The following is a 27,020-nucleotide window of genomic DNA, read 5'->3' as shown; positions in this document are numbered from 1 at the left end:
TGGGTGAATAATGCTGGAATTCACCTCGTGGTAGGAAATCCCCCGCAGAACAGGAAGGATGGTGAAGGATGATGAACCGACCCCTGCGAACCAGACGAGCCTGGGGAGGGGCTGGAGTGTTCGCCTGCTGGGGAAGGAGGGGATGGGTAGGATGGTTTAATCCTGCCGGCCCCGTTCTCGTGCATTCTATTGAGGGGTTTGTCTGGAGTTCCCTTTTTGTTGGAAATGATGGACAGGAAGGAGCTGTAGTTTTCTGAGAAGCAGCAATGTAGTGTGGTATTTGTTTTAAACATCTGTTGCTAGAGTCTGAGGGCCGTGACCTGGTCTGGCAGAAATGTGGCGTATTTCTCTTGTAGGTGTTATTTTGAACTCTGCAGCATGTGGCAGGATTTGTGTAAAAGGTTCTTCTCTGGAGACAGAAATGAGGATAGAAAAGCAAAACCATCAGAAGCTGTAAGGCATTTTGCACCTTACTCACAACACGGTTGTGTTGGGTTTTGTCCTGGTCTTGGGGAGCTGTGTGCTCAGAGCTTGTCTTTCTGTTTGCAGCGTGACTCCCGTTTCTCGGGCTCAGGGTCTCCCCTGCAGCATCGGGCAGGCGTTGGGAGCTGAAGTGGTCTGACCTGAGCTGAAGCGCTGCAGAGGGTGCTCTTAGCATGGGCCCTGTGTTTCTCAAGCAATAAAGTAGAAACCCCCACTGGCATGTTGCCTATAAAAGCCCTTGGGCTGAGTATCTCTTCATCTTACTGGGCTGAAACTGCTCTAATCCTGTTCATGATGGAGCTGGTGACAATGCTGGTCTCTTGGAGGAGCGGTTCAGGACCAAACTAAATTTGCCTCAAGTGCCATCAAGTCTGAATCTTCACACAACAGTGATAACTAAACCCCAGTTGTAATTAGACACAACAGCTTAATTCACTTTTTAGTGGGTTGAGGATTAAATGAAAAGTCCAGGTAAGATACAAATGCAGATTTTATGGTGTTGCACAACCGAGGTCGACATGGTGAGTTCCACCATGGGTTCCCTGTGGTCCAGGGCCGCTCAAGCAGCTCAGCTCCCTCCCCGCTGAGGCGTTTCTCTTTGTGTACAATCTTCCCATCCGCTCTCCTGGATCTCCATAGGTGTTTGGGGACATCGTGGCCCAGTTTCCACCTGCAGTGCGAGTCTTGGGCACCAAAATGCATCTGTCCTAGAGAAACACTAGTATTTCATGGATTAAAAAGCAGAGAAGTCAGCGCTGACCTGCAGGTGGCATGCTCAGGATGCTGAATGCAGCTGGGAGATGTCCTACTTTTTCTTTTTTTTCCCTTGTCCTGTTTCCCTCCTCCCAGCCACATTGCAGTGAGCGGCTCCGCTGGGCACCTGCCAACATTCAAGCAGCAGTTACATAAGAACAGCTTTTTTTCCTGGAATTTCGGCCCGCTGCTGATGTGTGACCTTCAGCGGTAATTGCCAATAACCGTGGTGGAGATGTTTACAGTCACCGCGGGCTGTGCCGGGGCTGCCGGCCCCCAGGGCTGCCAGCGCTTCCCGTGACCAGCGGGCCCGTTCTGATGGGTTTGGATTTTATTCTTTGGGGTGAAGAGGGGGTGCTCTGCTGCTTACCCCCCACAGGGCTGGTGGGCCCTGGGCAGGGGCCAGCAAACACCAAAATGACCCAATCCAGCAAAACTCTATAAGAACCCAGAGTTTCCCATGTAGTTCTTTAGTCCTTTTTAGGATTTGAAGTGAAAAAACTGAATTAAATAAAAGACCAAGTTTTTTGTTGTTGGGGTTTTTCCATCTTTATTCAGCAATGACACTTATTTATTCAGCTGATAAAATGGTATCCAGCAAAATACACCTGCAGATCCACTCCATGTAGTTTTGGGTTGTTTTTTTTCACCTCTTCACTTTGGTCTTGAGGTTTCAAGTAGGTGAAAAGGGAACTGAAAACCCTGGTTCAGGGGGTTGACTGAAGTCACTTCAGTGCTCTTTATCAATGATAAACTAGAACTGTGGCAACTGAGCAAGGTGCAAAATATGTGCTATTTTGTGTATCTTCTGATTGGAATTGGAAAATTTATTAACCTCTTAAGCACTGGAGAGATGCACTTATATTTTCCTTGTAGAGAGAGCTTATTCCACAGTCATTTCTGTTGTGTGTTTTGCACTGAGTGCTTCACTTGTTATGTCTCAAGCAGAGAAAATGCAGGCTCTCATAAATTTTTGTGGGCTGCCTTATATTTTTTTCCCTTCAGAAATCCCAATATTTGGACTGGTTTTATTGCATGAACTGGAATTGGTGAGCTTTTTGGAAAAGGAGAGTGGAACATTTCTTATAGTTATTTGTAACAAAAAAAAAAAAGTTTAAAATCTTTACAGTATCTTATTAGTTAATTAAAACTGCTACTTGTAAAATGTGTAGTGAAGATAGTTCTCACTATATTCAGATCTCGTAAAACACCTGCAAGATTGAGGATTTAAAGAGAAGCAAGTGATTGCACTCCCATTTAAGGTCAGTGACATATGGGAGACTGAGGTCTCTAACTCCAGGAAAGCCCCAGCCCAAGGAAAACATGCTTTCTCAGCTGAAACCTCTGGAAAATGAGAGCAGGCGCTCCCGTAGGCAGAGCTCAGTGACCTTTCATGCAGGCACTGGCGGCCCTGACGCCAGATTTCCCACCTCATCGTCTGGCAGCACGTAAAGTCTCTGCAAGTTCCCTGAGATAAAGGGGCAGGGGTGGAAGTTTAGCCACATCCCTGACCTGGCTGTGCACCGAGGGGGTGTCCACATGTGGTTGCTGCTGCATCACGTGCTGGTGGGAGGCAGGGGCTGCCCCTGCCCCCCAAAAATCAAAAATCCTTTGTGTCTTTTGCGAGGGCTGGGTGAGCTGCACAGCTTGGAGGAGCCTGTGCCAGGACAAGGTTCTGCTCTGCATCTCCTGCTGCCTCTTAATGTATGGAGGTGTGAGATCCTCCATCCCTAAAAATACCCTGCTCGGGAACTTTGGTGCAGGTCTGTTACAACGGCAAACTGTAACGTGGGAAGTTTGTCAAAGCAGTTCTGTGCTCTTAGTTCCCAGTTATTCCTCTCTGCCCTGAAACTTATCCATAGCAAGTCAAATGTGTTTTTTGACAAACACCTACATATCATCTGCAGAGGCTACAAACTTCCTATCCAAATTTTTTCTCAGTTCTGCAAGGTAACAGTATTTGCCTTACAGAGAAGACTTGGCAAGCAGGTAACCTCTGTGGAGTTTTCTGGTGTTATTGAAGGGTTATGAAGAGCAGCACCCCAATTTGTGCTCCTATTCTGTTGTCATGGATCAGTCTGGGTGGTGCTTCTGCTGTGTGTCTTTCAAGTAAGGGCTATACTGAGTGTATTTCACAGAGAAAAGAGGAGAAATTTAGTCAAGGGAAGAAAAAGTAGAAAGGGACTTCCAGGAATGTGTCTAAACAGCCAGTCCCCCTGGAATTCAGCTGCTCTGGAGATGGTAGTGCAGGACCCAAGGCAGAGGGCAGGGGTTTCAGAATAACATATGTCTGAGATCTTCACTGTATTTCTTTGCATCTGGATATACAACCAAGCTACCAAAAGCTTAATGTGATCTTTGGCTAACTGACTCTGGAGTTGTGTTTTTCCCCTTTTTATTTCCTTCTCTATGCCAAATCTCTCCCCCCACCACCCCGATAATTAGCTACCATATGCATGGAGTTGGGTTGGTTCCTGAATTCACAGATTTCAGGACCAGAAGGGACCACTCAGTAATGTAACCTGACTTCCTGCACAGCACAGGGCATCTCATTTCTCACCATTGCTTCTCTAATGAGCCAAATCAATTTAGTTTGACTAAGCTTCTTCAAAATGCTCAGTGTAGATCCTGAAGACCTTGCAGGACAGGCGTCTGTTTACTATTGCCTTGCACCACCTTTGTATCCGATCTAGATACTGATCGGGAAACAACCTAAAGGAGACGTGGTATTTTGGAAAATGCCATCAGTCTGTGGACTTGGTCACCTCTCAGTCCTTTGAACTTGGAGATGGCTTGAAGTGGTGGTTTGTGCTTTTAAGTGGGCTGGTCTGTCCATTATTGTGTCAAAATTCCAAAGTTTGGTGAGACGAAGAGAAGAGGATCAGGTTTTGGAAGTGTTCATACATGTGTGCTCACACAAACATGTGGGTTTTTCTGATAAGGTTATTTCCCACCCATTTGTAACATTACAATAGGAGATGTTTTCCGTCCTGTTTTGCTGAAGCTGCTATCTGGAGCGGACTCAGTCTGTGAACTGGAATCTCCACCTGCCTTTTAAGAGCATTTTGAGCATTTTCAGCACTCAGTGTTCTGAATGTTTGCTACATAGGTAAGCTTAAAAAAAATAAAAAAAAAAAAATAAAAAGAGAGGCAATCCTCAGGCTTTAAAGCTGAATGAAAATCTTCCTGCATTTCCTCAAACCATTTCCACTTTCTCTGCAGTGCTAGTTGTTTGAATTTTCTGTGAAAGACAGAATTTGGTAACTTTCATCTTGATTGCTATTTTGAAAGCAAATGAAAATAAAACTTTCACACTTTCCTCAAAACCATAAAGGAAAAGGACTGAAACCTCTTCCATATCTCATGAGATATAATGAGTTCACTCTTGAGCTGTCACTTGCTTTGGTGGTTTTTGAGGTGGATACTTCCACCGTTGAGTCAGATAAAGACCATGCTGGGAAACATGTAGTCTGTGTTGGGGAAATGGCTGCTAGAGACATTACGGTCACCAACAGGTCAAAGAAATTGTAATTCTCCTATTACGGCTAATGATGAGCGGTTTATTTGCCAGCCTTGCGGGAATAGAAATTTCAAAGGAAGAAGAGGTTTTGCACAGCAAGTTGAAAGGAATTTTTGCTGCTGCTGCTAGAAAAAAGTAAAGATGTTGTGTTCTTCCCTGCCCCTGCCACCCACTGCATTCCAGTTTGAAAGCTGGCCACTGTGTCCATGGCGCTCACCCGGCTGCTGATAGTGAAGAGTCTCGGTATTGCACAAACTTGCCCCTGCCCCGCAAACCATCACTTTTCTTCTGAGTGGAGAGCTGAGGTACATAGAGACACAAGAAATCCAGCAAAATTACTACTTTCCTGTGCTTTCTCACCCTATTCAATCCTTCTTGTACAGTGTAGGCTGATAGTTTGCTGTTGCAGCACACAGTATAGTGCAAAATGTGGCACAGTAGCTATAGCTCAGTAATTCTTTGCTATTTAACCAATTTTGACTCAAAGAATGACAATTTAAGTATTTGGAGTTTATATTCTTACTGAAAGATTTCTGAAGGCCGTGCTTATTTGGAATGATCCATCCAAGCATTGCCAAGGGTGCTTTTGCTTGCAGATGAGTTTGTGGGGCTGGTTCTAACATGCTGATCTATTTATATGTGCTGTCTGTGCTACAGCGGGAAGGCACAGGAATTTGCTAGCTAGAATATATACTTTATCCTTCTCCAATTAAGTTGGAAAGATCAAACTAATTTCATGCTGATTCTTCATCTGTGCTGGTTTTTAGCCCCAAAATGTACACATATGTTTGATTAAGATGGGGCCATGGTATAAGCCCAGAAATAAGGAAGCTTTCATTTGAAATCCGAAGTCCAGTCTGTTATCTTGTGGCAGTCATGTCCACTTGACCCGCCAGCTTCAGTCTCTTCTTACTGGGAGGAAGGTACCTGTTTTCCCTTGCGGGGTAATATGCATCATCTCCATGCTGCTGTTGAGTGCTGCTGTGACTACATAAGGATTGAGGAATTTTTTGCTTTACTCTGAAGCAAGTTGTGCAGACAGTGTCTGAGATCAGAACAATGTGCCTGGACTCCCTAATGACTCAATGCGGTGTTTCCAGTGTCGAGCCTCCAGCAACGAGGCTGTGCAGGAACTGTGTGTTCCTCTGCATAAATGAGGTTCTTCCTGTTAACTTATGGTCCTCTGCCTTAAATACTCCCTGCCTCAATTTGGCCAAGAGAGAAATGGTTTGCATGCTTGTGAAGTTTCCAAGAGTGGTGACAATGCAAGGAAACGGTGTACCAAAGGCCGTGTGAATTAGCCAGGAGGAAAGTCCATTAGGAGAAGAACGGAGAACGGTTCTTCCTTGCCAAGGAGCCCCTGCCCACAGAGCAGCGCAGGGGAAGCTCTTGCTCCTCTGGCTCCTTCTTGGGAAGCGGAGTCTCTCCATATTTAGACTTCTGGATCTCATTGCCTTCCTCTCCTTTTGCTTTGCCTTTCCTAGGCTGCAGCAGATACCGGGTTAAAATACCATGGTTGCTCGCCAGTTTTTGCTTGATTTGTCTGTCTAGTTCGTGTGCCCTCTAGGCAGACACGGACAATGAGTGGCTGACTTAATTTGGTATTACTGTATCGTCCCTGTCTTATTTCTTAGTGTCTGTTTCTGAGAAGTTAAATCAATTTACCTGCAATTAAGTAGGCAGCTTCGTTTGAATGTTTAGGTCTCTGTTGTATGTCTAAACTCTACTAGATAAAAGTTGCTCGTCTTCATCTGTTCCAATGTGATGATCAGCATTTTAAATTTGAAAAGCTGTCACCATTAAGCCTCTTATTTCATTTCTCATGTTTGGTGCTGTATCACATATCTTTTATCTTGCGAAAAGTATGTTTATAGATGACAACCCAATGAACGCATTTTTTAAACTGACAGCATAAGGCTGCTGCCTCTCTGTGACATGTCACCCTGCTTCCTCCTTGTCCTCCTCCTCCTCCCCCTGGGCATGGGGGAGCCGCCTTCTCCCCCTGCGAGCTGCAGATCCCAGGCGCGGGGTCCAAGCAGGTTGCCCAAAAGCGCATCCCTGCACCACAGGCCTGGGGGCACCTGCAGCTCAAGCTTTTTGCTTATGCCTCTGTGTTCATGCAAAGTAGTTCGGGATGTTCAAAGGATACCTGCTAAATTTCCAAAATGTAGCCCTTTTAGGAGCGAGGTGGGTGGGTGGGAGGGCGTAAACAGTAATTATGACTATAATTCATTTGCGATGATTCAGCTAAGTCGAGTGCTTTACTAGCTACCTTCCCCTACATGTTGACCACTAGATTTCTGTTGGGATGAAAGATTCTTAAAGAATGACTAATTTTTCTGCATTTTACTTTCAACTAGCTGCCGCAACCGCCAGAAACGGAAAGCACTGTAGAGGTGTGTCGCCCACCTATATTTGTACAACAGGCAAATATTGGTGTTTTGAAGTAGTCCTGGTGGAGTGTCTTGTTGGTTTTTAAAAAAAAAAAACCTGTGAAATGTGTGTTCCTGCGTGGTGTTAGACCGTGAAAAATATGTAGACTTGTTGAAGTGGTTTAATCCAATACAGCATCAGCATGACAATAGTCCAAAATTATATCAAAGCATGTAAACCAGTCCCAAATCTACATTCCTGGACAAAGTAAGGAACTCAAGGGCCAAGTGTTTTAACCTGTCCAAGGTAGTGCCGATCTTGCAGCCATTTCCCTTAGCTTTTGAGGGAGGCAGTGTTTGAAAAGTCTCCTCTGAAATCCTCCTATCTTAGCAAAATGAGACATCATTTGTCTGACTCCTAATACAGAATTTTATTTTCCCTTGGTCTCACATGTTATAAAAACTTTGATAAGGAAATGGAGGTGTCAAAAGAAGTTGGTGGAAGCTTCATAATCCTAGAGCAACTGGGTGTCCTGGTTAAAAAGCCACAGTGAAACAGCTAATGGTCACTTCACACCTTCAAGGTTACTAACTCTGTAGTTAATTGGATATGTAGGCACATGTCCTTTATGAGATACCCCACTATCACTTTGCATAAGACAGATTATTTACTGAAATGAGGACATAAGAATTTAAGATATCTCACATTCTTTTGAAATTAATGGGACATCCAGAGATGCCATTGACAGACTGTACAACTGGGTGCTATACCACCACAAACTGAAACATGGAAGCCTAAATCTAGAGCAGTGACAATTCTCTGAGCTGTATGAATATAAAGGTGATAAATATGTTGTGAAACCATGGAAAAACTATAGTTTGTGGTTTTTTAGACCTTTGTATTTGTAATTTTTGTGGAATAGTGTTTAAATGTAAACCGAAACTCTGAGTGGTCATAGAATGCATTTGAGATCTTTGGGAGATGGACCTATCTTAAACCAGGAGCCCTCTATAAAGTGGTCATTCCTACACATTTTCAGAATGCTGTAAAGCAGGAAAAGAGCAACATACTTCAAGTTTGCAAAATGGAAGTTCCATTCCTGAAAATTAATATCTGAAATAAGAGAGATTTGATTTGAAAACTTTTGAGTGCCAAGGGATGTTGTTCAGTGAAACCCCATGTGGCAGTGGGATGGAGATCCCATAGGTGTTGTCAGAGTCTCTCCGCAGTCTCAAAAGAGCTTCCCTGACCACGGTCAGACGTGTTGAAGCACCTACACGTCCCCCACAAGTGTGCGCATAGCGGGACGGGGTGTTTGTGTGTGTGTGTGTCTGTGTATCTGTGTGCATGGGCATGCATGGTTCAGGTTGTTCAAAACTTCTATGTGTTACTGGGAACTGTAAAATGAGGCAGACTCGGTGTTTTCTTTAAATCCGTGCGAATGCGTTGGCACACGTGCATGCCATGGGGGTCTGCTGGAGGGCGGCAGGGCAGACGGGTTAAGTACTGCCAGAGCTAATTGCGGGCAGATGTTCTGTTTAGATAGCTTGTCAGTCGATCTTCCTCACCTCCTCCCTTGCTTTCAGCTGTGACTTCCCTTAATATTTTTCATGAGTACAAAGATGTTAGTGTCTCTTTAGTATTTTTCTCCTTTAAAACGAAATTTCTGCATGCGCAGCAGGAGCTTGATCAAAGTCTACCACAGAGACAACTGGAGGATCATAGAAGGGTATGTACAGCAGTCAAGCACCTTCAGAACTAATCCTCTACCTTTTCCTTTTAAACAGTGAAGCGTTAAGTCATGTAAGAAACTTCTGTGGTTAACTGCTTACTGTCGGTCTCTTAGAAAACCTAAAAAGATCAGCCACACTTACAAAACGAGGTGCTGGAGCAGCTTCTCTTGGATTAAATGGAAGGAGCAAGTGCTTGGCTGCTCTGAATTAAGCCTCAGATCTTGGTCTAGTCTGTTCACACTTTCAAAGAACTCCCCTTTGATGATCGCACAATTATGAAGTGAGATTAATCAGTGGTGGTGGAGTTTGCCTGCTTTGGCCACACCTCCACCTTTCTTCTGCTCTTGTAGCTGGGACCAAAATAGCAGCAATGTATAACTGCTTCACTCTAAAATATTATTATTAAAGATTCTCTGTTTTAAAGGTTATAACAGGTTTTTGATTAACACCAAAACTGAGTTGTGTGTTGCATCTGCTTTACTGATACATGTTCAATAGTGTTTGTATACTACTTCCTGATAGTTTACCTTGACGGTGAATGCAGATGAAACTGAATGCTGTTGGGTGTTCTTTTTTTTTTTTCTAGGTAGCATATTTGATTTTTCTTATTGCAGCCAAACATCTGATATTTGTTTGCATACTGTACGCATCAAAGTGGTGTACAACAGTAACATGATGGTTAAAGAACTGTTCTGGAGCCAAGCATCACAGCTGAATTAATTATAACATTTCTTAAATATCACTTATTTTTTTTTCTCTCCTGTACTTTGATCACATACTCATATACTTGTTAGCTAACACACTGGGTTTGAATAATTTTGTAGGAAACAAAGCTTTTCTTCCCAGTTAGAATCTGAAATGCCGGTGAATGCAGTTTGCCAGACCTGCAAAACCGTTGATCAGCACACTTTCAGACTAGAAATAACAAATGCTTGATATATGTTCCCACTTGTATTTTCTGGTTATTTGTCCTGTTCTGGATACACTACTCCTATAGACAGCAGAGGTGCTGCAGGTCTGGCCTTGGAGCAGCAGGTCCCCATGAGGTCTCTCCACTCACCCCAGCCCTTTTGACCATGAGAATACAGGAGCTTTAGTTACCCTCCTGAATTCAGGAGGTGGAGTTTACTGAACAGCGGTTCTTGTGTTTGGCTGTGTGTTATCTTTGTAGTAACTAGTAAAAATTACTGGTTTTAAATGCCAGTTGATATGACAACTGCCAGTTAGTTTAACAGAAGAGGAAAAAGGTAATGTAAGAACTGAAAACTTGATTTTTGGCATAGAGCTTATATGGGTATCAAGTTGCCTTTCTCATCAGCACACATGTAGAAGGAAGATGTAGTTAAGGGTATTTTTTTTTGTCTGGCTTGGCCTTGTTCTGTCATGTAGCCTTCCTTACCTGGCAGACTGAGAGATGGTTAAAGCACTACATCATGTACTAAACACTCATGTCGCTGTCAGTCAGAGCAGCTCATCTGGGATGAGAATTTGCTTGAGTGTTTGAATTTAGTCTCTTGTCTCTTCTACATGTTCACTATTTGGCCAAAGCAGTGATAGGAAGCGTATGCCCCTTGGAAAAGTACTCATCATTTTCTATAGTTGCTTCAAAAGTAACTTGCCTTTCTTCACTTTTTTGGGGGGCTTTTGGAAGCAGCTGTTTGGAAGCCTCTCTTCATGTTCATTTTGCATCTTGTCTCCTTGCTGCTTCCCCTGTCTCCATCTGATTCCATGAAATGCAGCTCTTGTGCTGCAGCTTTCACACTAATAATCTATAGGAACAATTTTTAATCTGCTAAATTGTAGTGACAGGAGCAGGCGGTGGAAGCCCCAACATTAACACCAGCCTTGCGGGGAGGGCAGCGATCCCTGACCAGCTGCAGGCAGGTGATGAACTTCTCTGGAAGTGATGTCTGAAATTTGGGAAAGGACTGTTCACTTCCAGATGGGTTTTTTTCTTGCCAGTGCATTGAGGTGTAAGGATTTCCCTAACCTACCTTCTGTGAGTGCCAGCTCTGTATCAGAAGCAGTGTAGCTGCGGCAGTGCTGAAGTTTTCTATGAGCCAATTAATGCACATTTACGTTGCACATTCACTTATTTGTGTTTTAAAGGCCTCTTGTGAAAGTTTAAAATGTAAGGCTTCACTTACATGACAGCTAATGTTAAGCCTCATAGTTAATGACATTTTAAATCTATAGTCAGGCAACCGATTTGAAATAAAACTGAAAATCAGTGTCAAGCACTTTTTTTGTGAATGGAGATCAAGAGCCTTCGTTCATCCTAACAGATTTTTAATGTGAAATTATTCTTGGCTAGATAGATTATTTTTGAATCCCCAGAAAACCTCCATCCTCCCCTCTCAGATGCTGTCTCGGGGTGGTACTGCTGCAACCACAGCACACGGCCATTAGCAGAGCAGTAGCTCCCAGCTACAATAATCACCAGTTTTCCTTTTTGCACAAAGACCTTACAAAAAAATCTGTTAATCTAACTGCAGTATTTGTGTGTCTGCCATTGCTGGCAGTACCACCGGCTTTTGTACAGCTCTGAATTACTGGGAATTCCTGTAAAGACTTGAGTGAGAGCAGCGCAGAGTCCGCAGGTTCACATTGGAGCTGGATGGTGTTTCGATCTCCGCTGGCCTCTGCGGGGAGGGGCCGGGATGTCGGGGTTATCTGAGGACCGGTGCTCGTGTGCTGGGATGCTGACAGCCAGCGTGACCGGGCAGCTGCCGGCAGGGACACGGGGAACAAAGAGCTGGGATGCAGTGGGGATCGCTTGGGCTTCTGCTTGGTGGCTGACAGTGTTAGATCGTGTTTGCTGCTGATGGAGGAGGGAAAAGAGCATGTCCATGTCACGTCAGGGAAATGGCAAAATAGGATAGATTTGAGAGTCTCACTCACAAAACTATTTCTTAATGCTAGTGCATCTCTAATCCTTCGCTTCGTTTTGTGTTGGTGCTGTACAGATGCCACTTTTTTACATTTAAAATTGAGACAGATCTTAATTTTTAAAAAATAGCCTTTGAGAATAAAATCTGTCTAGAAAGCTTTAGTACAAAATCTAAACTGTAGCTGTTTCTGGTGCTGGGAACACTTAATTTTATTTGAGCCCCATGAGACCCCCTGGTGTCCCAGCCTGCCCAAGCACATTGGGAGATGCTCAGAGAACTTTACCAAATCTCCAGGGTTTCAGTTCCCTCCACACACCCCTGCAAGCGGGCTCATGATAACAGCAGTCCCATTGCAGCTAAATATTCTTAGTTTATTTATTCATTACACATCATGGTTTCATTATTCTCTTTGAATCAAGGGTGAGGCACTCAGGCAAGTTTTGGTCAACCGCTATTATGGCAACGTGAGACCAGCGGGACGGCGTGAGAGCCTCACCACCTTCGGCAACGGCCCCTTGTCTGCCGCAGGCGCCAGCAAAGCCGGGGCAGGAGGTAGGATGTGCTCCTGCTCACCCCTGGGTCTTCCCACCTCTTGGACCTCTCCCCCACTGTTCTGTTCTGTGAAATCCTAAAAACAGAGAAACTATCTACATGGATGGGGAAGAAAGTCCTGAGTGCATGTCACTTCTGGCTTGGGAAACTCCAACGTGTTTTAACTCTCCTTGAGGGGTTTAGCTTTGGGCTGAGCGGAGCATCGCTCTCCCGACTCTAAACGTGTCAGCTACTTTTTTCCTCATACAGATGAGAGCATTGTTCTTTTTCTCCTGACTGTATTTGAGAAAGTACTTTAAAATTAACCAGGCAGAACTTTTTGTACTTTCCAGAGACTGTGTTGTGTTGGCTTAAATTTTGTGATTTTGCTTTAGTGAACGTACTTAGAAAACCTGACCAATTTAATATTTGCAATAATATTTGGGAAATACGCTCATAAGGATATCAGATTGTTAACCATATCTGAAACAAAAATATTTCATTGTATTACAGACAGATTGTGGGGTGGGATGAGCAAAAATTCATTTTGAAGTCACGTATAAAGTGCAGTAAATTTAATCTGAGATGGTTACTAAAATAGTGATGTCAAGCATGTTTTGTCAAAACACAGTTCACTGGGTCTTGCCTCTTCAAAATGAACACAGTGGGTAATCCTGTTGAAAGCAAGCCTGATCAGAAACAAAACAAAACGGAAAACACTAAAAACAAACAAAAAACTCCCCACTATTTCCCCTGTTTTCTAAACTTGATATATATGTAATTTGTCCTTGTGTTATGCTCCCTACTGCCATACTCTTCGACTTTCTAGAGCGTTGGTTTTGCCATCCTCTGGAATGTGTCTTGCCTTTTCTCCATCCCCTTACTGGTCTTGCAGTGCCTCTACCTCTCTTCATATCCCTGAATCCACGCTGTTTCCCAAATCCTCTTCCAATTCACCAGCCTCTTTCCACCTTCTGCTGCTGAAGGCAGCGGTGGTGATAACCCTTGCCTGTTCCCAGCCCAGGCACATCACTGTTAATAAATGTGTGCACATCATTCAGGATAGGTTAGTAATTTAAACCAGAAGAGAGGTGCCATCACCGTAGGGTGATGGGGTTTGAATTTCAGCCTGTTTCTTATGATCACCTTTATAGGAGGAAGCTCTGGATCGAGTTCAATGAGCCGAGGTGAGATGAGTTTGGCAGATGTTCAATGTCATCTGGATAAAGAAGGTGCGTCCAACCTGGTTATAGATCTCATCATGAATGCCACCAGTGACAGAGTCTTCCATGAGAGCATCCTGCTAGCCATTGCCCTTCTGGAAGGTGGGAACACTACGATACAGGTAGGGAAATGGAAAACATTAAGCTTATAACTAAAACATGTTGGGAAGGGAAATGTTTTTATGAAATCCAGGAAACCTGAGGAGGTTAAGGAGATGAGAGAGGAAATGACTAAATGGTCTTTGACCTGTAATTAAGAAAAATATTGGTGTCTACTCTGCAAAAGTTAACTTATTAAATGCTTGCATGGGCACTTGGTAATTGAGGTATTTCCCAGGGCAATATAGAGAATGTATAACAAAACAGTGTTGTAACATAAGTTAATGTGACTACTTTTATGGTTAAGTTTAAGCAGCTGCAACAAGTTGAGAGATTTTTACAGCTAGCTGTTAGATTTTGGAGTGGAATTTAAAATAACAGTGTATGGTAAACTCCAGACTACCACCATTCTCCTGTAATCTGGCTGTCCTTCACTTTGGTGTTTCAAGGATTTAGTTTCTCTAAATGAAAATTGCACCTGGGATAGATTTTAATGGTATTCTTCCAAACAGAAAGTAAAACCTTATTGTGGCAAAACATGCCTACAAGGATTATTGAACATGTAGTGTCTTATTCTTTTGACTTTGCATGTGTTCTGTTTGCAAACAGTCTGTTTCAACCTTGGACAATGGGCTTTATACGTAGGTGTTCCAGAGAGTGTCATCCCTTTCCTACCCCACTGCAATGTGTTCCACATGTCTGAACAAAACAATCACTGATTTGTTGAAGAAGGTCAATTTTGCAGATTGTTCCTTTCACTCAGAGAAGTGATACATCCAAATGTTTGATATACATACAGATTTAGGCTTATGATTGGATGCCATTTGTGCTGCATCCTAATTAGCAACATTGATTTTGGTACTTAAAGATAAACCAGGCTAGCATTTGCAGAAGAGCCTGAGCAAAGAGAACTAAAAAAATATTTTCTATGTGGCCCACTGTTGTGTGTATGGTACAACCGCTTCCCAGCCCTTCCGTTTTCTGCCCTGAAAACCAAACTACTGAAGGACATGTTCTGTCTCTGGTATTGCTGCAGCAGCAAAGCGCCACTACAGTGATGATGTTATCTGTACTAGACCTCCATGGCAACTTCTGGGAGAAATGCTAAACCAGACTGAGGATAGAGCCCCGAGTTGTGCTTAATCTAATGTCACAGTGGGCTCTTGCCAAAATAACCCATCCTGTTCTGATGAGCTCTGCTTGTCCCCTCTTTTGTACGGCTTGTGCAGCTGTGGGGTGAGTTGAATTTGAAGTTGTTGATCCAATGGAAAACCAGCCTGCCAGTGAAAACATTTTAAATCCCATAGAACTGTCTGGCTCAAACCTGACCAGAGATATGATGAAGAGCAGCTGTACCCTCTGGGCAGCGGTACAGGCTGAGATATAAGTGTAATGTGGGGCTGAATCCTGACTAGTTATAATGGATCACTGCGGTTAAAATGTGCACTAGATCTCTACAGCAGCACCTGTTTTCATGCAGACTTGTATTGAGAGAAGAGGGAACCTTCTGGGGCTCCTTCACTCTGGCTCTGTAATGAGTACACTCTTTTTTCCCTCTGTCGTATGCTCTGGAGTGAAGCTTCTTTGCAAAAGACAGAGTAGGAATCAAGCATTTAAAATTCCATGTCACCTTAAACTGCAATGACAGGATTAACATTCCTTGGGGAGAGTCACTCCTTTAAATTTCCTGCTCTGCTCCAATGTAAAGGAAGCTGAGCTTTCATCTTTGTAGCTCTCAGGGAGCCTCAGGTAACCTCACACTGTCACGCTGGAAGGAAAAACAAATTCTGCACCAGCCTGATGCAGAGAGATCCTTTGCTTGTGCTGGAACCCAGAACTAATGAACTGAGCAGAGTCACTTCCCGCTGTGTGCGAATCAGTGCTGGAAGCAGATTCCTTAGTTCATCTGGTCAAAACAAACAGGGCAACCTGTGATCCATATCCAAAGGTACTTCTTTCGCCAAAAAGGGAGATTCTTTAGTTGGCATTTGTTGTCTGGGAGCTGGGAGTCTGTAAAATAATTATGTGGTTAGGCTGTTGGCATTGGCTCCTTATAGAAGACAGCGTAATGCTTCCACATCCCTGCCTTATGGTCCTGCTGGTTTCTGTTGAACTTGGTAGTTCCTTGGTGCATGTATGTGTGCTAATGCAGCAGCCAACGGCTGGGCGGGAGCGGGGCTCTGCTGTACATTGCTTTTAAGTACAGAATGTTTTAGGAACCAAATGACTTGTGATGCCGACAGCTACTGCTGTAAGCTCTGAGGTCTTGGATACACCCAAGAGCTCTTACTCACACATGCAAAGTACTCGAGACTTTATTGAAAATATCCTGTGGAGCGGTTATAATGTAGGTATTCTGTGCTGCAGCAATCCGGTGGCCTGATAGGAAAAGGCAAAAAAGGCTTATCAGTGCACAGAGATGTTCCCTGACCTACCGTATCTCGCGGTGCTGGGCAAGGAGTCCCCCTGTGCGTTATTTACTTGCACTGGCTCTGGCAGAGTCAGGGCCTGTGGGGGCCACCACAATGTCAGTCAAGAATTGCACATATTCAGCACTCTGATCTTTCAGTGGTATTTGAGTCATGAAAGCCAAATAAGTAAAACTTCAATGGAGAAAAAAATGCCAACCACAAAGCTTAACTTCTGGGAGAACAGCTGGCTGAATGCTGGTGAGTCAAAGCGAAGGTGGAGGTTTGCTCTATAGTAAAGTCACAATTTTAGGTCTGTATCTCCCAGAGTAACTGCTGAAACTGGCATTCTGGGATGGTAAATTCAAGGTTTTCTCTCTTCGCATAGAGAGAATAGTGTATCTGCTCCCCTAGAAAATGCGGGAGGCTCTGAGTGCACCACAGCTGCCTTTACGGGGAGCTGCATGGCGTACTCGCCAGCCTGCACACCTTCAAACCCTTTATAAAGGGTTTATAAAGCAACTCTCTGCTACAGCATGGTGAGGATTTATTGAGTGCAGCAGTGTGATGGTCTCCTACAAAGTTTTCATTTTTACAAGATACACTGCAAAATTTGTCTGCTTATGGAAACTAGATGCGCTTACGAAAATGCACCCAATACTTTCCATGGTCTGTTATCCTAATATTTCTCCAATCTATGTTCTTTTGCTATATTTTGCAGTTAGGTAGGGCTGCGTAACCTCTGCAGCATGCAGAGTCGATTTTTTGAAGTTCTATGGCAAGTTGCAGTAACTGCCAGTGGAAGAGTCATCTTTAGTCTCTGGACTAATAACTGTGTTCACTTTGCATCAGATATGTTTGTTATTGTGAAAGCTGACCTAGCTGAATTGGCTGGCTTTGAGGTCTAACACAGTTCATCTTCATGTCACTTTTTTGTTGTTGTTGTTATGTTGCTCTTGATTTATAGTATTCTGAGCAAGTTCCTTCTGTGCGCAGTCTGAATAATTTTTACTGAGCTTAAATTGCTTATATCTACAGGTCTTTGAGAATATGAAGCTGGTGGGATAGGGACATGTTATGGAAAAAGGCCTTTGGCAGCAAAGCCAGAAATGTGTCACCCCTGCGTGGCATTTTCCTAGCTCCAGGTTTTCACACGGGAAATGAATTCAGCTCGAAGTTAAGCAAAAGGTTTGCACTGACACACAGGAACTTGCACATGATGATTGTAATATGGTTAATAATGGGAGTTCCCGGGTAACTCCCATGAGCTTCAGTGGGAGAACAGATCCCCATGATGCTGGGAAGGGATAACTGGAATAGGTGTTACCGTTTCAATAGGTACGTGTGGGGCCAATATTAAGGCTAGACAAAGCAGGTGGTTGCCAACTCTAGCAGAAGAGCAAATCTAGAAATGTTCATTATTCCAATTGGCAGGAGTTATTTTTATTGTATTGTTAAGAAAATTTATGTGGGGGAGAAGCAGGAAAAGACACTCCTGGTTCACCTCAGGAAAGGGGCTGAGCTGGTGGTGTACAGCAGACTTAATTCCAGGCTGATGTGTGTGTTGCTGTTGGGGTGAACGTGGATGTGATAAACTAACTGTTCTGGGAGAAAGACAGATGTCCTTGCCCACTTAAAGCTCTCTGGATGGAAACTTTTCTAGGTTATTTTTAGTTTTTGGAATTCACTTAGAAGCACTGTCAGGTTTTTTCGTAATGGAGATGCTGATGGAAGTGTCGTAGCTGTGTCTGTCGTTCCCGCTCAGCAGGAGCCCTGGGTTTTTTGGTGGTGAGCCTGCCCTCCTTTGAGGAGACAGAAGTGGAGGTGGAACCCACAGGGTCAAAGCCGAACAACAAATTAACTTGACAAATGCTGCAGCTCGCTGAACTGAAAATTACATAAACCCCTTTATTAATTTATATAACCCTCAGCATCCACCTTGAGAGAGCTGGTGTCAGCGGTTCTGCACAGAGCAGCCCTGGGGGAATGCCCAATAGCCCCACGCTCTCCTCCGAAATGGTGAGGGTGCCTTGCGTCCGAGGAGCTGCCCCTGGAACCCGTCCCCCTGGAGCTTGCATGGCAGGTGCTGTGTCTCGTCAGCACGCTGCACGCAGAGCTGCATCTCCTTTGGAGGAGACAAATGTTCGGTCCATTACCTGCATTGACTGCAGTGTTGCAAGTGTTCCTCCGTTAAAGCAACCCCAGCAAGTGAGTGACAGTGGAGGAAACTTCTGAGGGCTTCCCCTGCAACGCTTGTCTCTCATCTGCCAAATAAAAAGTCTGCGCACTCTTACTCTGCCTCACCTCTGTAGAGTTTTGGGCTTATTTAGTCCACAGAAGTTAATGGAAGTAAAGTCCCTTATATAACTACCTCCCCATGGAGACTTCAGTCCGCTCCTTTAATTAGGGATCTTCTCAAAAGTTAGATTGCGTGACAAATTATCCACGTGCACGTGTTGCTATTTTCAGCAAGGGAAGGTAAAATGAGGTTGATGGCATCAGTTTATGGTTACAGGCATTTCTTGAAGTGCTACCCCAAAGTGACATGATGCAGAGTTACCGCTTTGAAGTGCGGTGGTACCACCTTTCCCCGTTCATCCACAGGTCTCCCCAAGGTGGGCTGTGAGCACAGAGGATGAGGTGATAGGAGTCAGCACCCAAGCAAAAGGTGATTACTTTTCAAGAAGGAGGTGAGGATTTGCTCCTGGCTTTAAGGTGTCTGAGCAGAGTCACTGCTCCTGCGCAAGGGCAATGATGCTCTCCTCAGCTGCTGGGGGAAGGAGGGATGTCCAGGACCAAGGAGGCTGTGGTGGTGAGCCAGTGGGTTGTGCCTGCATCACGGCACAGCAAAAGCAAATCAGTGTGATGCTGAGCCAAGGTTTGGAGCTCACTGTATGTATGGGAGGCTCCTCTGAGATGTGACTGTACAAAAAGCTGTGTGGCTTTGAGTTGCTTTAGTGTCCAGGGCTCTTCAGTGCAGTCTGCTAAGAGGAGCCATGCATTTTGTGTGCCCTCTTTAGGGGCTCTGGCCGTGTGATGCCCTGCTGCTCCTTGCAGAACCACCCAGGGGGCTCTGAACAAGTGAGATACCAGAAATTACAGCAGTCAGATCTTCATTAGTCTGGTTTAGTAGGAAATACTGGTTTAGGTAAAGTGCTGGACTAACACAACTTTCCTGTCTCTAGCTCTGTCTTGCACTGTGCATGGTTTTGGACTTAATTCTGACTTTTCTCTTTATGTGTTGCCACCAGTAAGAAAACTCCAGCATGGTCAGTCGTGGTCTCCTTTGCTGAACTGGGTGCCTCAAACTGTCTGAAGATGACTGATAACTGTTAAATAACTGCAAAATTAGTGCACAAAATGAATTAAGCTATCCATTTCTTGTTCATGTTTCTGGCATATAGAAAAGCTGCAGAAACAAAGTGCACAAGGGTGCTCTGGGAGATGGGGCTTGATTCTGTGATGATCTGCTCCAGCCCTTGGGTTTGGGGGAGCAGTAACTTGGAGGCAGATCTGTGTCCTTTAGCTTGCTGTAATGTTGGCTGAGAAATACTGTGACAAAAATTGAAGGATAAGTGATGCTAAAAAGATCAACAGTGAAATAGCTGGAACCAGCCAGGCAACTTGCTGTATTTTTTTTCACTTGCCTTGTTGGCCTAAACGTGTCCTGTCTGTCCTATTCAGTTGCCAAAGCACTTGGTTTCTTTTTTTTCTACAACTGCAATTGCCCTTCAAAATTGGGAGAAAATTTTATGAAATGTTACAGAAGTATTAGCGACATAAAACATACATTTAGTTACACAATGGTGCTTTGGGCTTTGTGGTTTGGACTTTTAAGACCAGATTTACCACTTTAAAATTTGCAACAGCCATGGATACATGTGGGCACATAAAATCGTATGTGATGGTAAATGCTCCATAGGCAAGATTATCTTTGGATCACTAAACTTTTGTAAATACGACTTGAGAACTTTTGGTCACTGATAAAAAATGTCTCTTAAAATCTCTACTGTTTGTATATAACAGGCATAATTCTTTGATATAGGATGTTACATCTTTTTTCCATAGTTTTCCTAAACAGGTATTATTGAAACACAAGTAAAACCAGCAAGCTATTGGCAGGTATTAAGTAATCACCTATGTTTTTCTCCATTTTAACAAGTTTTTCTCAAGTTAAATTACATCTTTTCTTTTAATATTCTGAGTATGTTACTTCAGAACATGACATTAAAAAAAGGTGTTTATAAGGACCTGCATCAAACATCGCATTCAGCTGCAGGCACTGATCTTGTCCTCTTGTGCAAGAGCCCTCCAGCATGAATCACGCTGCAGATCCAGACCCTCCTTCACGGCACAGTTACCTTCGAAACAAGGCACGGAACCTGCGTTAGTAATTAAGTCAGCGCTGAGGAGCTCCACGTCCTGCTGCTCTGCTGATCTGCAGCACGTGAGGAGACTCGCGATGGCAAACCCCTGGGAGCACTCGGTCCCTTTCATGTGTTTTTTAATGTGTTTAGCACAGCAAAGTCTCAGTCTCGTTGAGCCATTAGATACCACCACGTTAAAAACAAACAAGCCCCACTGATAATGCCCTGAGAGACAGAACCTAAAGCTGTGAGGAAGCATTCTGGCAGAGATTATTTTGTTTTTATCAGGGGTAGTAAGATGCACAGATGAGATTGAGAACAGGGTGGATGAGGTGAGATTGTAGCGATACCACTTAGTCTTTCTACTTCAGCTGCAGCTGCAAATACTTTTTGAAGTATATTTGGGCCATCAGTGTTCCTGTATCATAGCATCTTTCAGTCTTTTTGCCCAAAGGGAGGTTTTATGCTTAGATTTTGAGGTACTCATCTGTGCAGTTGAGCAATATAGGCAAAAAAATGGAGGAGAGATGCTATGTCAGGTTTCAGCTGTGTTGCTTGTTGTCCTGTCTTGGTAGCCTTGTATCATTCATGGTTGTTGGGTACCACAAACCTCTCATGTGACAGTCCTCTTGGTGTTCAGGTGTGATCCTGGTCCTGTAAGAAGCCCAGAACAAAATCGCTAATTCTCCCCATTGCTCTCCATGGGATCCAGGTCCAACATTAACTTTTAAGATGATCCCTAGTGGGATTAAAGTCCTCCACAAGCAGGCAGAGGCAAGCTATTCAGAAAAACAAGGTCATGCTGCCTCTTTTTTTTTTTTTGGGTAAGCACAGGAATCAACAAAGCGATGTTATATAACTTCTATTTATATCCCACTTGCTCACTAGCTGCAGGCACACAAGAGTAGCTGAGAAGGGAATTTAATGAGCTCTCAGGGCTTGCTCACCTTCCAGAGCGGGTAGGAGCCAGCTTGTTTTTGAAGTGCGTCAGCAAATGAAACTGGTGGTGGGTGGGTGGTTTGGGTAGGTGGACTGACTTGTTGCTATGGTTTTCTTTAATTTCTCTGTCTCTCAAGAAGATCTTACACATTTTTTTTTTCTTTTGGAGAGTCTGCAGACTTCCTTGTTTCTCACACCTACACAGAACTCACTGGTTCGGTAAGGAAGTGGGATTCATGCTCCTGCCATGCAAGAGCTGTGCACAGATTAACTGGGTGACCCGGCGGGTGCGTGCTCCCACATGTGTGCAGGAGGAACTCAAATAAGGCTCCGTGCTGAAAGAAGTCAGGCCCCCAGGTCTCCCACGCTTTGGAAGCCATCTGCTCCGTCTGCGGGGGGATTTAAACCCCAAACCCCACAGTCACGTTTCTACCTGTCATTCCCCCAGTCTGCCTTCACCTCCCAGTGACCTCCCGTGTCACCTTCTTGTCCCAGGGGTTTTGTACTGGCCCTGGAAGGGCACAAGGGGACTGTATCTCTGGGAGGTTTGTTCTTTCCCCTTGTGGTATGACTTAAAAGTGCATCAAGATTTTAGGTGTTGCAGTAGGAGAATGTGTAGGATATAAGGGCTCTTCCCTGAAATGAGTGGTGCAGTTCTGCTGCTGCTTTCATTTAAAGCTGGTTGGGAAAGGCAGGGATCTGTCTGTGTGTGCACGTACCCCTCCAAAAACCCCTCTAAGGTTGGGCAGAATCTCCAGCTTGGAGTAGAGCCTTGAAGGATGGCATGTGGATGCCCATGACAGTGAGTTTGTCTTATTTGTCAAAAATAGAGCTGGGAAGTACCCCTTCTGCTTTCAGGACAAAGTTTATTTTACAGTTTGGGGAAAAAAAAAAAGAAAAGGCAATTGAGGTGTTCTGGCAGATTTTCCTTATGGGTTTATTTCAAACTGTGAAGTGTGTTCAACATGAAATATTTCAGCTGCCATTTCCTTAAGCTATGCAAGACTAATGATATCTATCACTCACATCCCGGAGTGATGGATCTTTACCGAGCCAGGACGTATGAAAGATTTCAAGAAAAGAGAGGGATCAGTGATATGTAAAATAAATAAATGAGGGAGGAGAGAAAGCAAACTTAGGTTTGAATTTTCTGCAGTGGAAGCCCTTGCAATATGTTTAGGCAGAATGTAGAGGGTTGGCATTTGTACTTAATTCAGTGCTTGTGTTAGCGGTGCAGTTCCCAGTAAAATGTGGCTGCTTTGAAGTAGTCCAGCTATAAGGAACGGTATGGGGGTGGCGGGCTCTTTCCGCAGAGATGAAGTAGCACAGGAGTTTTGGATTAGTTCATGCTGGCAGCCTGTCTGGATAACCCAAGCAAGTTAACATCCCTGTAATAATTCCTCTCCAGTACTGGAATAAAATGTCCTGAATTGAAGCCAGAGAGCTGATCTCTTTCTTGTATATGGATGGACTTTCCTCTTTGAAGTATCCCTGACTAGTCAAGTTCATGGTGTATTTTCTGTTCACTGGCATTAGAGAAATGGGGAGGGAAATGACAACAGTTTGCTTTAATTTGTGAGGTGTTTGCTGGGGCATGGCTTGCCGTTATTTATTGGTAATCAAATATTTGTTTTCCTGGGGAATTTTTGGAGATCTGTTTGGACGGTCTGGCAAGGTTTAATGGCTGCGGTCTGTTGAAACAGCTTTGTGAATTACGGAGGGTGTGGTGCGGAAAATACTCTGTCCGCTGCAGGATGACGGCAATCCCTGTTTGGGCTCTGCAGGAAGAGTCTTTGCTAAAATCAGGCCACTGTTCTTTCAGGAGGAAGCACACGTGTAAGCAGATGCATCTTGAACTCAAGGCTTGCTAGTAGCTTTTGGTTATATTTCTCACAATATGATCATTCAGACAGCGCATACAGTCCAACCTGTAATTACCAAGTCTGGGGCAGAAAGCCAAGAGATTTGATGCAAAACAATCAAACGGTTGTTCCTTTTCTTGGCTGGCAAGACAGCTGTGACTTTGGGGCAGATCCAGCTAGCAGGTAACGTTGTAGAGGAAGGTGTTTGCTGGAAGGGTGACTGCGCACAGGCAAAACTGGATAAGCCTGGCAAAGCCAAGAGCTAGAAATCAACCGCCTTCAGCTGGTTCCTTTGCTTTTCATTTCACAATCCTACAGACTCAATCATAGTTAAACTTATAGTGGATTAGTTAATTTCTTAATGGATTTGTTAGCTGGGTGTATACTTTCTACACTTCACATGAAGGTGGCCATCAGCTACATTTTACAGCTTCATTCTTCAGGGGGCAGATGTCAGCTCTGCTAGTTAAAAAACAGTTTGCTACCAGTTGCTGGTACCTGAGGCACATTAAGGAGCATTTGTACATGCGTGAGGTTATCCTGCCTCCGTAACCCTGGGGCTGTTCAGCGTGGAAACCGGAGGCTGAGGGGAGACCTTATCGCTGTCTACAACTACCTGAAAGGAGGCTGTAGCATGGAGGGGGTTGTTCTCTTCTCCCAAGTAGCAGGTGATAGGACAACAGGAAATGGCCTCAAGTTGTACCTGGGGAGCTTTTGGGATATTGGGAAAAATTTCTTGCTGGAAAGGGTTGTCAGGCATTGGAACAGGCTGCCCAGGAAACTGGTGGAGTCACCATCCCTGGAGGGGTTTAAAAGATGCACCAATGAGGTTCTTAGGGACATGGTTTAGAGGTGGACTTGGCCATGTTGGGTTAACAGTTGGACTCGATGATCTGAAGGATCTTTTTCAACCTAAGCGATTCTCTGATTCTAAACACGTAACAGTAAATAGTTTGAATGGGAGAGGATATGAAGTTGCTGCCAATAACTACAGAAGAGACATAAATTAAAAGAAAAATCAGTGACTTAAGTCACAGAAGTTAGTGACTTAAAAAGCAGCTTAATCACATGTTTCTAACAGTTATTAACCACTGGAACAGACTGCAGACATAGCTCATCATCTCTGATGCCTTCTAAAGAAAGATAAGATGCTTTTCTCAAAGCTTAACCACAGCTTCAGCCTCAGTTAATGAGAGCAAGGGCTGATGGTGCTCAAGGGTGGGCCAAGCTGTAGCTAATCGATGTGCTACGATTTAAACTTGGCCTTAGATTTATTTTCTAGTGAAATCAGTCACTTGGTTTGCAACTTGTCTTCTGCAACATGTTTTGTGTGGACCAGGGAAATTGTTGTAGATGTTATGGTGACAGTATTTACTTACCATCCTCCTTTAGCTCAGAGGCAGTATGCTGGAGGGGCAACGGTGTAAGGGGAATACTCCGCTGTGCATGAGGTTTCTGGTAGGATTTCTTTAGGAGCAGAGCTGGATGACAGAAGAAGGAAGGAGCAGTTATTCTGCAGATTTCCTGGTGTTACTAGTTGTTTGCAGTATTTTAATAAACCACTTTAGATGTCAGGAGGAGGAGTCAGCTTGGCTGGCTTTGCACATGTGCAATGTGTATGCCAGATTCTTCTCCCTCCATCCCTTTGAAACAACTACAGGCTCATCATAATGCTTGATGTACCATATACCAGTAAATAACGCAGCATATGGCTGCTTGTCTGGTGCTTCATACCTGCATGGAAACAGCGCACCACAAAAATATATTTATTCTCCAGTGGCCTGCAAGACTTTGAACTTGCCAACCTTTACATAAGATGATTTTCCCCTCGTGTTTCTTAACAAAGCTCTTTCCATTGCCCCAAGTTAGTCTTGAATGAATTTGCGTAGGTGGTGGTTGCTCCATCTTTAAAAATGATTGAGAACTCTGTGCATGATGCTCTTATGTACAGTGAGCGTAGCTATCACGTTACAAGCTTGTGCATGTCATGTGCAGATGTTTTGGAATTTCGTTCTGTGGCTGTGTGATGAATTGCAGTCACATTATCTCTGATACCCTCATATCAGAGAGAAGTCTTGGTTTGTGTAATCGGATGGTGTCTGTGCTCTGGAGCTGAATTGTGTTTCATTGAGGTGTGTGTACTTACGAAGCTGTTGGTGAATCCGGCATTCATAAAGCAAACTTCGTGATCTTTTGTGTCATGTGATATCTCTCTTTAAATGGGAATGACTCTTAGTTGTTAACAAAACACAGCTGAAGTAAAATACAGTATTGTACTGCATGACGTTAGCACTCTGCATGAGCAGGCAGCTGGTCCACAGCCAGCGTCTCGAGTATGAGATGAAGCTCATACCTTCACTTGCCTTGCAGGTGCCTTTTCCTCTGGTACCATGTACTGGGATAATCAGCCACAGTCCCCATACTGGTGTGTTGTGGGGCACGGTTCCCTGCCCTGTGGTAGGTTTCTAGGAGATCACAGTCCCGGTTTGGTGGTGGCTACGTGGGTGGGGTCTGTCTGGGAGATGAGGAGACAGCTTGGGCTTCTCTGCCCAGTGTGTGCCGAGGGCCGCGCTCTCTTGCTGACATGGACCCTTGGCTTTTGTGTTTGCATCTGGTTCATGAGGAGACCCTCAAAGGGATGGCTGGTGTCAAATGCCCTGTCTCAGTGGTATGTTCAAAGCACTGTTCTTCTAAAACACATAGGAGTGTAGAGGTTTGCTGTTCAGTTCATTCCAAGCTGCTTTCCCAGCACACTTGCTCTTTCAGCAGTCTTGCATGTGGTTGCATGGTGCCTGTGAGAGAGCCAGGACCCTACCATACGGTAGTTTAAAATGGCCACTTCATTTCCATTTTAGAAAGGGAGATTTTCCAGTTCTTACTTTGAGGCTGTATCTGTAAATAAATTTTAGGATTTCTGTCATACTTATCATCACCAATTACCTGCTCAAGCGCAATTTGCAAGATCACACCTCTTAAAATGCAGTATCTTTGATAGCTGGCATGTGGTTGATTCATATGTGTGAAGGTGTTAGGCATCCTGACCTAAACTGAAACAATCATTTTGTGACAACCATTGAACATATGCACAGCACGCACAAGAAGGCTTTACTGGAAATGTTTGTTTCATTTGTTTTTTCTCTGAAGTGCAGTGGAAAGTCAGTTAAGAAGCTTGAAAAGATGACAAAAATAACCCTGTCAGCAAGTAACAATTACTGGCATGTAAGGTGTTTCTGTAGTGTGGTTCATTAAAAAAAAAGCTTTTCCGTCACTGCTGCTTCATTGCAGAGAATCTCCTCCTGTCCAGGCTCTTGAGACCTGCAGCCAGGTGACAACCATCGCTCTCCTGATGAGCAAATCATGATGGTGTTCAGAAAATGGTTTATGCTTGTCTATCTGTAAAGTATTATTATTGTTATTCTTGTGGTGTAATACAGATAGAGTAGAACTTTCAAGATGCAATGCAGATACAAACCCATCCTCTGTCTGTACTTGTAGCCACCAATAAGAGACTAAGGGTTGGCTGTCTGAACAACCCAAACCTGGGTTTGGTTACTCAGCAGCAGCTCAGGGAAACCTTGTTAATGCACCTCTTGGTTGTGATTGTGGTTCGACAGCATTCTGTCCAATAGGTCTGGTCAGGTCGAAGCACCAGTTTAGAACAACAACAACAAAAAAATCTGGATAAGTAAACTGTCATTCAAAGGATTATTTTATTTGAGCGTATTTTATGAGAAAACATTAAAATTCTTGGTATCAAGTGTTGGATTAGAATATTATCCTGCAAATACTATTAAACGACTTGGGCCCCCAGATTATCTTGTGTCATGTCACAGGCCTG

At 44.0% G+C, this 27,020-nt stretch overlaps 1 protein-coding gene across 1 annotated transcript in view; it reads left to right on the top strand.

Annotated features, from left to right (window-relative positions):
* ITPR1 (inositol 1,4,5-trisphosphate receptor type 1) overlaps positions 1-27,020 on the top strand; it is a 158,633-nt gene that overhangs the window by 84,606 nt on the left and 47,007 nt on the right. Inside the window, exons 38-39 of the mRNA XM_080350532.1 lie at positions 12,173-12,305; positions 13,439-13,629. Of these exons, the coding sequence (XP_080206658.1) occupies positions 12,173-12,305; positions 13,439-13,629 (324 nt within the window). The remainder of the gene's footprint in view (positions 1-12,172; positions 12,306-13,438; positions 13,630-27,020) is intronic.

The sequence above is a fragment of the Nesoenas mayeri genome, assembly GCF_963082525.1.
Source record: "Nesoenas mayeri genome assembly, chromosome: 10".
Classification (NCBI taxonomy): domain Eukaryota; kingdom Metazoa; phylum Chordata; class Aves; order Columbiformes; family Columbidae; genus Nesoenas; species Nesoenas mayeri.
The sequence above is the reverse complement of the archived record's forward strand: the minus strand, read 5'-3'. Positions and strand labels throughout refer to the sequence as shown.